This window comes from Scophthalmus maximus, chromosome 10, assembly GCF_022379125.1.
Source record: "Scophthalmus maximus strain ysfricsl-2021 chromosome 10, ASM2237912v1, whole genome shotgun sequence".
Taxonomy (NCBI): Eukaryota; Metazoa; Chordata; class Actinopteri; order Pleuronectiformes; family Scophthalmidae; genus Scophthalmus; species Scophthalmus maximus.
Genome location: NC_061524.1, coordinates 5,017,066 through 5,030,835, shown reverse-complemented (window position 1 = coordinate 5,030,835; position 13,770 = coordinate 5,017,066). Strand labels below are relative to the sequence as shown.

Here is a 13,770-nt window from a genome sequence, read left to right as displayed (position 1 = left end):
GCAAAATGGCCGCCTCTCTATGCCCAAGTGACCAAGCTGCTCTCGCAAATTTATCACATTGAAGTCAGGTCACATCAGGTGAAGTCAGGGAGAAGTCTGACTTCATTTTATTTCCTATTTCCAACTGGCAGTCAATACTGTTTTTTTTTTTTAAACCACAACCCTAACCATATTCTAACACAAATATTGAATATTAACTTAGCCTGAGTTATTAAACCTTTCTGACGCTGCTGAAAGTTCAACTGATTAAAACTTCATCGTAAACTTATTATGTTTCAAAAATGGCTACGTGAGAAACGTTGTCTATTACAAGCATCTTAAAATTGTAGCCATTTAGATAATATTGTACAGTATTTATACAAATAAAACAGACAACTTAGTATTACTTTTGCACAGCCATGGGAGCCCATTGTGTCTGACATCTTATGTCATCTTACATCATCTGGTTACACGAGAAGATGCTGACGATGGTTCTCTGCGTCTCAAAGTGAAGACAGTGCTCTCGTCATTTATACGACGACTTTCAAGGAAACAGTCCGTCAATTTATTCAGCCATCAGCAATGTTTTATTTGTCATTTCAGCATCATGTGTAGCTACTGTACCTGACATCGTTCTTATATGACTTGGAGTAACATACAAGGGCGATGTTTTAATCCCCGGCTTCGTGAGGACCCTCCCCATGTTGGGCCTCTGGTAACCTGTTGCACTGTTCGTCCCGTCATGAAGCCCCTGCAGGGATCACGCTCTCTGCTTTTGGGAGGAGTGTTGTTCCAGCTGTGTTTTTCTTACCGGTGTATGAGTGTGTGTGTGTGTTAATTGCATCGTAGGGAATTTGGTTTTCTGTTAATGTGTAACTGAATGTAAATATCCACAGCGATAACGTGCGTGTTCGACACCTGTCACGGTCTCAGGCTCTGTGTGTGTGTGTTCAGACATCAGAACCACGCAGAGGACGGGACGTGACTACAGTTGAACTGATGAGAATTAATAAAATCGAGAGAGAGAAAATGAAGTGATCAGGTTTGTTCAGGGCAGAGAGCGCGATGGCGGCTCAGGAGCCCGAATCAGGCGCTTCTCGATCTGTGCCGCTATTATTAAAAGAGCGTTTTGCAGAAGACAAGAGTGCATGTGGTGAGAGGAAGACACACAAGGTTGTGCTGATAAGAAAGATGTGAAAACAAATCCAAATCCTAAGAGCTATATATGACATGAATGGGGCTCCTCAGGATCTGAACGTAGGAGCTGCAGAGGGAACGTGAGGAGGCAGAGTGGTGTGGAGAGATAGGTGCCGTGGTTAATGGACACGGTTATCGTGTTGTCCACAGACATGGTTTTGGGTGCGTTCGATGAGTAACAGCAGGGTGGGGCTCCTGAAGACTCCTGAAGCTTGTTCTGTAAGTGGGAAGTGAGAACGGGCAGTTTTGATGACACACAAAGAAGGCGTCGAGACAATATGTGAGCGTGTGCTCCAACGCTGCCCCTACTGTTCATGTGCGAAATTTTTGTATCTCGCGGACGCGTCGCGTTCATATCTGAGGACACGCGCAAACCCGACGCACCCAACGTGTGCCGGACACGCGATTTACACATTCGCGCGTGAATGCATCGCTACTGTACGCCCCACTTCTCCACCACACATCATTCACACTGACGGAAACAGCTGTCGGGGGGCAGTTTAGGGTTCATTAGTCTTGCCAAGGGACACTTCTGCAAGTGGACCAGAGGAGGCAAGGTCGGTGGACGACCCCCCCCCCCCCCCCCCCAACGTCGTGCATCACATCGTACTTCAGCAGCATAAAGATGGATTGAGCAGCTACTGCAGCACCTCTGCCGGTCAAATCCACCCATGCATATCCAGCGTATAACTGGATATGCGAGCGCACGTCAGTTTTACAACTTCAATTAGGGCTAATGCCGTCCCTCACAGTCTCCTGTTTATTTTTTATTGCTGCAGAACAGAATCTGCCTCTGAAACAGCCCAAGGAAAACCCATTTTAGTTATTTCTCGAACGCACCGAGAGCTGAAGGGGGGGTGACCTCACTGCACAGGAGAACAATGGGCTGCGACTGTTGTCGTAGGAACTCACAGGCTACAACATGTATACACACACACACACACGCACACGCACACAGCACAAATGACTTGGCATTTCACCGCCATGTCAGATGACTGGCGGCATGAGTCACATATAGAAGAGAGGAAATGCCTTCTGCCGCTCCAGGCCAACGGCGTTCACTGTTCCAACCGAAGTGCTTTGGAGGGTTTTACAGGGGTTTCCTTCAATTATCTAATGACCGCCAACCTGACTGAGAAAATAATGCCCCCCCCCCCCCCCCCCCCCCCCATTTTAAATTAAAAGTTTCAAAAAAAGACACGTTTTATCTCTTCTCTATAGTGGTCGAGTTAATTTTGGTTTTTATTTGTCCCGGTGTAGAAATGAATGTCTCTGTGGTCACATCAACATTACTACATAAAACCCCCCCCCCAAAAAACACATCGCTACTGCTGCGTTTACGAGAGCCACATACGGAGAAGTTTGGAAAACTTTGAACCGCTTTAGTTCAACTAACTAAATGATAAAATGACAGTGACGTGTAATCACCAAACTCTCAAACTGGGTCGGTATGTTATTTTCGCAATAAAAAAACAAATCGCCGCAATGTTTGTGAAATTGAAAAGCTGATTGAAATACAGACTCGTTTAAACATTTAAACTACGCCAGATTTGTCTGGTAGTTTTGGTGCCAAAGTCAAGATTTTTTGGTTCTGCTTTGACCTGGTTTTTTTTAGGAGCAGAAAAAATTTTATAATGGTGCAGTGTAGGTTATTTGCCGCGTTTGCATTAAATCCGGTGACTGGCGGGAACAGGAAACAAGAGAGGAGACAAAGAGAGAGGGATGTGTCGGTTACACTGGACCCACAAGGGGAACTGGAGCTGCAGTAGCTGCGGTTTCCTGGAGTTTTAGTTGTGGTCTTTCAGGGCTGGGTTTGTTTAGTCAGTGTTGTTCAGCAGATTGCACGGGGACAACCTTTGGCCTTAATAAATGACTACATCAAAGAAACTCACGGTTGGGCGGACACTCAACAGTAGTCCCTTTGCGTCTTCACGTTTCTCAGCACACAATAATGCACGCGAACGTCCTCGACACGAACACGCTCAAAAGAAATCCTGGCAGGTAGGAAACGTGCATGGTTACGGCCCGCCGCCGCCGCCGCCGCCGCTGCTGCTCGGGTGTCAGTCCCGCAGACAGGAAGGAAGACAGTGTGTTTTATGGCTTTAGCAACCGCAGGAAACAACAAGGTGTTTATGAGTTTGAATCCTGATCTGTGTGAGTCATGCAATGACTCCACCATAAAGTGATTCAGAGACGGGGGGGGGAGAGATCCAATCCAAGAAGGAATGAGCTGATAAGCGGGCCGATGAGCAGATATGCAGGCAGACTGCCTGTTGATCCGTGTGCATCGTGTGTGGCGTTAAAAAGGCAAAGTCAGGCGGTCACGTTGACGTCGGGTCGACACCCTCTCGGGATCCAGAATCAAAATCCGTTATGAATTGAAGGATGACATTCACGTGTGTCTGACAGTGATATTAAGGATATTTGTTTTGGGACACATTAGACAGTTGCTTCACACGCAGTATTTTGCAACGGCAGATAAATCTGTGTCGCCTTCGATAAACATTGGAAGAAACCTCCGCTTATCTCTTCCAAACGATTTGGAGAAATCTGAAGAGAAGGTTCAGAGAGAAATTCTCGTTTTCGAGCAAATTAGACGCAAACGTCAGTAAAAGTTCAACACAATGTTGACTTTGTAAAACAAGAACCTGCAGTGAAGAACGGGTAAATGAATGTATGTAAGTGAGTCTCTGTATATTTTGAGTTAATAGCGCGCTGATCTGCTCTGATAACAGGTTACCTCAATGCTGTGACTGGATTTTTTTATTTCCTGACCTCAGTCCTGTTGTTATTTTAACATATATCATATTTGGGATTCTGCCTCCGTGTGTTTGTGTATTTTTTTTTTTTACATGTGAAGTCTCATAGTCGTGTGTCCAGAGACTCACTGGGTTCATTCTGAGCTCTTGGATATTGTGAAAGGCAACATTTGTTACGTTCTGCAGACGTTTTTACGAGATGGTGCAGCCACGGTCCAGATGATGGAGTTTTACAGAGACGTTGATTTGCTGGGAAACGTGTGGACATAGTGCAAAAAGAAGTCATACTCCAATACATACACCAGAGTAGTGGGGTCGCAGAAAAAGGGCCAATGTGGGTTTGCATTTTAAACTCATTAGAAAACCTTGAATCAAGAGGGCTTGTGTGATTTAAAGGAAGTTTTACATGTGAGATTTCACCAAATAAAATGACCAAAATACCACAAAAGGAGTCCCCTCTTTGAAGCTTGGGGCCCCACGCAATCGCCTTCTTTGTCCACCCTCTTGCGACGCCCCTGGTCCTCACCCTGAGAACAAGAAAACAGGTCTTTTGTCAGTGTCTAAAACAAGCAGTATGACACAACCCTCTTGCAAAGGTTTTTCGCCATTTTTATGGTTAAAGTCTGTTTTGGGGTTTGAAGCGACTCAACTGTTTTGACTTCGAGTGAGGAAAGAAGAGTGTGGTCCTGGTTTGAGAACCAGGTAAACAGGGAAGTAGTCTTGTCAAAATATTTCATCTGATGTAACCGTAAAAAAACATGGGAGTCTCAACATTTGTTTCCGGACTCAATGTCATGTCGTCTGGCTAAGTTATTATGTCGGAGATTAAGGGCGTGAGAGCCGACACACGTCACACATGCAGATACAGACACATCTGTGAATGTGTGTCCGAGTGACTGCTCTGCTTTGATCCGACTGTTTCTGTCTTTGCAGCTTGTCTCCTGCGCTACAACATCCTGTCCCTGGTTTATTTCCTCTACCTGCTGCTGCTGCCCTGGTTCCTGTGTCCCAACAAACACACAATCAGAGGTAAGAGCGCCCGTCTGTGAGCCCGTTAACACTTATGAAATGCAAAAATCATCACCTGTAAAGTGTTCTCATCAGCATTGCTGTATCTATAGGCCGTAGCAGGCCCGAGGATAGTTTTATGTCTGTCCGTATGGCAGCTGTGAGGGGCTGTGACATCTACTGTGCGGGTCAGGACCTACGGCTGTGTCACGTCACACATTATGCTCCCACACGTCAGACAACAATGGCTGCTTTGTTCCGTGCGTACAGTTCAGTGGAAGTAGAGATTTCTTTCAGCCCACATCTCAAACGCGGAGACACGGACGGAGGTATGAGGCCGCTGACGTGAGTCTTGAGTTGACATGGAACGAGTCGAGCATGTGTGGTTGTGACGCGATTTTTCTGGCTGCACGTCGGAGTTGGGTCGTACTGTTTTTTGTTCGTTCTTGCTCCGCTTCTCCATCACATACAGCCTATAGTAAAAAGACTCATAACACGAGTTGGAATACCTTTTCAGTCCCCAATGATGGAAGTGTTTGTCGTTTAGAAAGACTAAGTAGACTCATTTAAGACAGAATGACTTCCCGTCAGGCTGCACGGTGGCGTAGTGGTTAGCACTTTCGCCTCACAGCAAGAAGGTTCTGGGTTCAAATCCCAGTTCAAACCAACCAGGGCCTTCCTGTGTGGAGTTTGCATGTTCTCCCCGTGTATGCGTGGGTTCTCTCCGGGTTCTCCGACTTTCTCCCACAGTCCAAAGAAAAGGTAAATTGAAGACTCTCACCCAATGTCAGCTGGGATTGGCTCCAATTGGCTGTACTTTACTTTGTAGAGTGTGAATTTGTTGTGTAATCTGTGTCGGTTGTGTTAATGACGTAACCCTAGAGTAGCAAATCAAATGCACCTGAATATTGATCCACAGAGATTTGTCATAATTTTGCTTGTAAGCTGATCAGGCACATTGCTATGCAGCATGGAGTTCATATCATGCATGACAGGGAGAACACACTATTCTTTGTGAGAGTAACAACTGTGTGGGCTCAAGTCGTTGGCTCCGATATTTTTCCACGATGTTCAAATGAAAATCCCTTCCTTGATCCTTAGTCCCAGTTGCTAGTCGGACAAAAGTCACCGATGTTTTTCTCTCATTTTCCAGCCCCCCCCCCCCCCCCCCCCCCCCCCTTCTCGTCTCTGTTCGTGACACTGATCTGGAGAGCAAAATGTGTAGGGAGGCTTTTATTCTGTCGGGAGAGTGTTTAAAGTCAAAGGAGGGGTTAGGCCAGAGAGCAGAGGGGAGTTCCCCCAAATGGAAAACCCTTTGGCCTGCCAAGACTCTGACACGTGCACACACACACACACACACACACACACACACACGTGCACTCACGCAGGGCTGTGTAAACTGAGCGGTGGGGGAAAAAAAAAAATTTGAGCGGCTAATTGGAAGCAGCACTGTTCGGCTCTGAGGGGAATTAAGAGACAGTTTAAGTCGGAGCTGGAGATTACTCAACAACTGGCATGCATTCAAGTATTCAATCATGGTCTTATACGCCATGTACACGACTCCGACACTCCTATAGTTAACCGTTCGGAAGGGGGTTGAGGTTCAGGTCTGGGGATGGTGAGGGTGACGTCGCTGTTTGGTCCAGAGGAAACGCATATATCTCTGCAGCGACTGGTCAGATTGTGCTGTAAAGTCTGCATGTGAACACAGTGATGCCCTTGTATGAACACAGTGATGCCCTTGATGTCATGTCAGAAATATATTTGTCACCAACAGTTCTAAAATGTGACCAATAAACGAATTACCATTTGTAATTTTTGTATCTTTCGGAGAGACCCGCCTTTTTCGTATTATGCTAAAAATGAATCTTTTGGTACCAATATTAAAATCTCACTCCCTGCCAGCGTTACAATCTACCTCACTGCAGGCTAGTAATGCGTGGCTGCCTCTGATGACTTCCAGATACAGTGGGTGTAATAGGTGCGGGGCCATTTAAAGCAACATCAATGGGAAAAACAGGTCCACATTGACTCCAAGTCACAAAATGTATTATGTAAAATATCTTGAGATCCTAATAGGATCTTCATCAATGATAGCTGCTTTCATACATGCACTGAAGTCCGGACAATTTCCCCCGAACTTTTCCGGAGGGGGCAAAGGTCCCACAAATGTTTGCTCCGGACATTTCTTTTAAGAACTTTTCCAGCCAGCTCCCTGGTAACATATCCGAGTGAGCCCATGTGAGAAGACAGCAGGTAAATCTCCCTAAGGTTCACGTTCGAGCGATGTCCAGACGGCACTTTCCAGACATTTTTCTAGAGTTCACGCCTGAAAACCAAGTGAAATGAGTGCTCGGAAGGTCGCATGAAGGTCGCATGAAGGTCGCAGGAAGATGACAATCTCATGCTGATGTTTACAGCGAGGCGACACAGTTCCCAGCTGAGTGACGAAGGAATTAACATTCTCAATGCTGAAGCCCGTTGTCAGGCCCCCGGTACCGAGTGGACGTGTCTGAAGTGGAGCTCGCCATTGTGGTTGGACCTTTTTTCGGGGATGGCGCAGCGCCGTCATATTTTGTCAGAGGAAGAAGCAGCAGTGGCAGTGTACATATTTCAAATTCCGGCGAGACAGCTACAGCTAATAGCTGTCTGTCCAGAATCCGCCGCAGCTTGTGTAAATCCTCTCACTCCGATGACTTCATGCCTTGTGTGGAAACACAAAACACCTGCTACGCCCTTATTAAAAAACGCTCCGACTGTAACTGCGAGCTCCGGGCCTCGTCAGTCAGCCAGTCACCAGTCTGAGCAGGTCACACGCGTCACATTTCTCTAATGCTGCAACACAGAGACTCTATAGTCTGACCTTCATGCTGTCAGAGCAACGTAAAGGTTACACCGGCACATGGATGGCTGTCGGAGCCCGAGTGCAATTATCGGTTGGCCGATTAAAAACTTTTTATTTTTCAGAATGCAGGAAAGTTGTGCCTTCATGTTTACATTTTACCAAAAACAAAATATGCTCATCATCTCAATTCAATGTCTATATATTTGGTTCTATTTGAGTTTTCTGTCTATTTATTAAAGTTATTTGTAATAAAGATTATTTCTTTTGTCATGAGAGGGTTTGATAAAGACATCTTAGGAATCATTGCCAATTTAAAAAAAAAAAAGCATATATTCGCCGATATATAAATATCTGGAATTTTTTACGTCATAATATCTGAAGCAGTGACGGCCCCCAAAAGTCCATATGAGTCAAACTCTGTTCATTACACACAGAGATAATGCATGCATGTCTCATTCTGCCTCATGACATTTAACGGTTGCTCTCTTCACAGCTCAGACACACTCACAGGTTGGTACTGGCCTGGACATACTTCCAGGCTCCAGTCAGCGTTTCTATGGCGACAGGCCCACGGTGAATCCTAACTTTTTCTGCAACCTGTGGGAAGTCATCACAGGAGTGTCACCGTGGCCACACTGTAATCTAACAGTCTGCCGTGCGTGTACCTGCAGACGCGGCGTCACGCGCCGGTAAAGACAGTGTTGAAATGGCGGGGCGTGTTGCCAGGTTGAGGGAGGAATAAAAGATGAGAGCATTTTTTGGGCGTTTCACGTGTTAACAAGACTGAATAAGTTTCAGGGGCCAACTGGAAGTGCTTCACGGCTCAGTCACTGTCAACGCGGAGGCGTCTGCTCTGCGTCTGCCGGCTGCAGAAGCACATTTGTCTGCTAGCACCTTATTGATTTACAGTTGTTATGGTGATGGAGGATCAAGACTCCTGCTCTTTGTTTTGGAAACTTTCTCTGGACTGTTTAAAATTCTATTCATCACATCTAATAACAGATTCAGTTCAAGAGCAACATTTATCTGGGGGTTGGAGGAATAAACAGTCAATCAACAGCAATTTTTTTTATTTTTTTTATCTGTGAATGTTCTTCTTCTTTGATGACATTGTTGTCCAGCTCTTTGCTGCCCTCCGTCAGTGCTGCATTCAAGGCATTCAACAGAAAGATTCAAATATACACAATTCACCGCTGTCCAAACATCTGTTGGAGTGTGTTGGCATTTTGTCCTTGAAGGTGCATGAGTCATAATATATTTCACTATACGTAAAAAGACCGTGGGACCTCAATACCGCCATCACGTCTGCACAGACATGGATTCAAAAGCGAAAGACGGCAGCACCTGTGTCCGGGATTGTTTTAGCCTCATTTTTGTCCAGCAGGAGGAAGTGGAGACGTGTCGTCCATCTTTGGTGGAGACACGAGTACAACAACATAGGACCACACAGAGACTATAGACATAAAACATGCACGAACTAATGTCCAGTCTCCAGGAGAGTTCATCTCTTCTTTTAGTGGAAACGAGAAAAAAACACACACACACACACACACGGTCGCACTGACATAAAGAATGGTTGTAGCGACGTGTGAGGGTGTTTTCCACCCAGAGAGTTCTGGAGCTGGAAACACAAACAGTGGCAGAGGAAGCTGCTGTGACTGCGCCGCAGTGTGAACAGACGCACTGTCCTCCGCCAGCGTCAACTCTGAGCCTCTCCCTCACGTGGGTTTAGAGCTGAAGTGATCAGTCAATTCCTTGATTGGTCATTTGACTGAAGATTTATCAGCAATTAGTTGATACTAAATTGATCATGTGTCATTTTCCGAGCAGAAAAATGCCAACTATGACCTAGTTTCAACTGAAATGTGAGGATTTGCTTTGTGAATTTTGGTTACCGACTGTTGTTCAGATAAAACAAAACATTTCAAGATGGATTTTTTTTTTGTGGATTTATTTTTTTACTAATATTTTACAGGCCAAATGATTAATTGAGAAAATAATATGTAAATGAATTAATAATGAAAAGTTGCGACCCTTCTGGAGTCATATATGCTGGGTATGTGTGATCCATTGTTTTCAAAGTCTGTTTGTGGGTTTATCAGCTGTAATGTGTCTAAAGTACTGATTTGCCAAGTAAAGACTTTTATGCAAATCTGGTTAATTTTTTTGACATTATCGGCCTGTTCCTCTGGCAATTAATGTCTGGACATCTCCGTACAAAAAGAAAAATTTGAGTTCAGTGTTCAGTGGGAAATTAATGAATTTGGGACAGAGCTCTGTGGCACAGAGGAATATAAATGCCAGACATTGTATATACACACAAAAAAACTAGTTTGTAGTATTCTTTTTTCACTTTTCAAATTTTTGTCTGCACATGGGATTAGTTGAGGAGGAGAAAAGGAAGTTGTTGCAGGGAGTCTTTTTCACTTTTGATGGAGCCATTCAAACAGTGTCCAGCTGCTTCCAGGCTTTGTGCTATTTTCTGTGAACATGATGATTTATCAACATGCCAAATTGTTAAAACCTTAAAAAACTGCTTTAAAATTTTGTTAATTATACTCTGTATGCATGTGAAGGGAGTTCTCTATATTAAGTTGCCTTTGACTGTCTACATCCTGTATCACTCTTGTCTTATTTTGTCTTCCAGGTCACACTGGTCGTTTTATCAGAGCAGTATTCTGTACCAGTCTACTATTTGTACTGGCCCACATCTGCTTCCAGACAGTCCTGTACACGTATCCTCCTCTCAACATTGGGATCGGTGATAACTGTTCACAATGGGACGCCATCACCAGCCATATAGGGGTATCCAGGTATGTAACTTGTGTAGTAAATGGACCAAAAAGGTGTTAATCCAGACAATAGTTGGCAATGGTGTGAATGTGATTAATTTACTTATACCGTGTTTAATTAACAACGTTCGAAGTTGCATCTTCTGCAGGTGAGGTGTTTGACCTCCCTTGACCTTTCCACATGTGGTTCTTTGTATTTCGTAGGCTTCCCCTGGACGACCTTTGGAGTGTGCTACGCCTCCTGTGTCCCGACCTGGGCGTGTGCGTCGTTTCCTTGGTCACGGTCATCCTCTGCAGCAGATTGGTCAGGAACAGGGAAATGGTGGCGGCTGCCAATATCACATCGGTGAGTAATTGTTTGTGTCTGAGACTGAAAGATTTGAAGGGCTCACTGTGTTATTTAGATAAAAGCAAAGTGGAAACACTTTATGATAAGGTGTATGAGTCAGTGTCATTTGCATAAGTCAGGTTTTGTACAGTGTGTGTTGTCATAGTAACTGATTCAACAAATCTGCATGATTTCATTTTTCATCACTGCCAACACGTCTTTCCAAACAAGACACACTGGGTTGTTTTTTACTTTAACAGAACAATGATAGTTTGTCAATTTATTGGAAAGCTCAACATCCCAGATTTACTTTTCTGTTTCTGACTGTCAGTCGGGATGTTACCAACGGGTATTAAACTCGTGACAACACCAGTGTCACTGTACCAATTACAGTGGACATTTTTGAAAAAAATACGAGTGTCGGCTCAGTATCTGTAGGGGCACTTAATTTGATCTTTAACGTTAGATTTCACTGAGCGTAGCCTCGCTCTTGCGATGCACTTTTTGTGCTGTGTGCAGCGCTCTACACTCCTGTCACTCCCTTACTCTCTCCATCTCTCTCTCGTCTGTCGATGAGCCATTGGACCTTCAAAACATCCATAACATTTTGACACCAAATCCTCATCATTCTTATCGGTCAACACTTGTCTTGTCACGTGCTAAGGTTCTGTCAGTCTGCAGCACCAGACTAACTATTAATACGTTGTATTTTACAAATGCACGATTTTTTGGATGTTGGCGCTACTCCTGATACAGATTGCAGATAAATTGCTCTAACCTTATCCTATACTGTACCCTGTCTCTCTGCTATCTTTTAATATGCTACCTGTGGGAAACGGCGTTCAGATGATATCGCTCTAATTGCTACCATTTGTCTTTATCGTTATTTTACGGAGTATAATTTATCTTCATTCACCCGTCTCTTCAATCTGAGCGCGAGTGTGTTTCCACCTATCTGTTTACTTTCTCACTTTCATTCTTTCTGTCTCCAGGGCGACCGCCCAAACAAACAGTAGAGAGACGTAGGCCAGGAAAGGGGGAGACAGTGGAATCTGAGTAAAAGTTTGGAGGGTTTTTTCATGTTGATGTGTTAAACACATGTTCTTACTGTTTTTGCTTTTCTAGTGGCAGGGTCTGTTTGTTGCACGGTGGGTCCAACACTACCAGGGCAAGATATCTGAAGAACTACCGGCTAGATTTCTGTGATTATTACTTGAGTCCTTTTCATTGAGTGGTCAAATTTCCCTTTGATTGTGGTCCATGACAAGGTTTTGCAAAAAAAACAACAGATCATTGTTTTATCAAATGTGTGGTTCATGTTGGGTAAACCCCCGTGACCTGTCCACAGCACATTACTCATTCCATTTGTCTGCACTTAAATGTAGGCAGTCAAGGCATGATTTTTTGTTTGTGTTCATTTATTTAATTTGCCAATAAAAAAGTCAAAAAAGAAGTAATATTTGTTGGGAAATGTGGGACGTTCACACATATTTGCCTTTTCATAACCAGTACAAGGAAGTCAAATTTGCAGAAAAATTGCAGTGATCAGACAAAACTGTAAAGTTGCACAGACCTCATGGGGATTGGTTGAGTTGCTAGTAATTGCTGTGATCCCGTCATCCTGGAGGGAGTGTTGTACTCTACAGCTGCCAAGTCACATGGATGATATTTAAAGCTGCCCTCTTCAACAGTTTCATTTAAACGCTGGATCAAATGACTGTGTCAAAGAGAAATATATTGTTTATAACGATGAACCCACAGAGAATTATTTGCAACTCTGCAGTTTAGCCTCTTTGAGCCCATTAGCATGTTGGTGGACAAACTGTAGCATTTAGCAGGTAAAGAGCCGGATGCTTCTCTCAGGAGGTGGTGGAGACCAAACACAGAGATAAATGGAAATTGAATGATGGGCATTCATCACTGAGTAAATGATTTATCATATTACACATTTCAGAGGGTCTCCCGAGCCGACCCCTGACCTCTGTCTGACTAACTGTAATACTTAGCATAATGTCACAGGAGGAGGTCAAGAGGGGGTGACAATCCTGTCTCCTGTAGTTGGTAAACTTAGATCTTTGCCACCTGTTAGTGTATATCATGACTCAGGGTGTACGTGTTCACTTAGGAGGAGGGATTTCTATCTATAAATTCTATCTATAATCTTCTAAACATGTGCTAACTACTACTGCGTTCAGTTGGCTATACCATCACACCCCTGGGCGGCTGCCAGCCCTGTCCCATAAAATAGAGTAGACACATACTGCAAAAATAAGAAGCGTGTAAAGGCGCAGGGGCCCCCATAAAACTTTCCATTCACTTAAACATAGACACAATAAACACCACAGTATGCGATAAAAAGGAATCCTGCAGAGGTGAATGCAAACATTCAGAATTATACTCTCGTAAAAAATTTATTCCAAACACGCAGGGACATGATGCAATGACATTTGTATCTGTAACAAAAAAGGCCTCTGTTTTTGCGGGCCGAGGCTCAGAGCAGGTCAACACAGCAGAGCACAGCACACAGTATATAGGCAAATAATCAATTCATGCATCAGTGTTAAAGGGGCAGTGAGCGGTTTTAATCCAAATCACTCCTTGTAAAAGTCAGTGAATATTTCCTCACGGCCTCGCCAGCTGCCGGTACTGTGTGCAATGGAAAAAAATCAAATTGTTCTGCACAGCCCTGGCTCTGTAGATTGAAAAAGATAAATACATTTTTTTTTAAAAATGGTGCGGATTGCACCATACAACACTGTTAAGAGACGTTCTAGTGCTAGATTCTACGACGCTGCTGCTTCCTCCTGTTGTCATTCTCATATGATCATTTCAATTTAATGGAGCCCAAGTGTGCTCAACAAA

General features: G+C 44.2%; 1 protein-coding gene across 5 annotated transcripts in view; it reads left to right on the top strand.

The window, feature by feature from the left end:
- Window positions 1-13,770, top strand: part of piezo1 (piezo-type mechanosensitive ion channel component 1) — a 52,129-nt gene that overhangs the window by 13,329 nt on the left and 25,030 nt on the right. For all 5 annotated transcript variants that reach the window (XM_047334752.1, XM_035607020.2, XM_035607018.2 and 2 more), the window contains 3 exons: window positions 4,869-4,964; window positions 10,436-10,601; window positions 10,785-10,926. In XM_047334752.1, coding sequence (XP_047190708.1) covers window positions 4,869-4,964; window positions 10,436-10,601; window positions 10,785-10,926 — 404 coding nt within the window. The remainder of the gene's footprint in view (window positions 1-4,868; window positions 4,965-10,435; window positions 10,602-10,784; window positions 10,927-13,770) is intronic.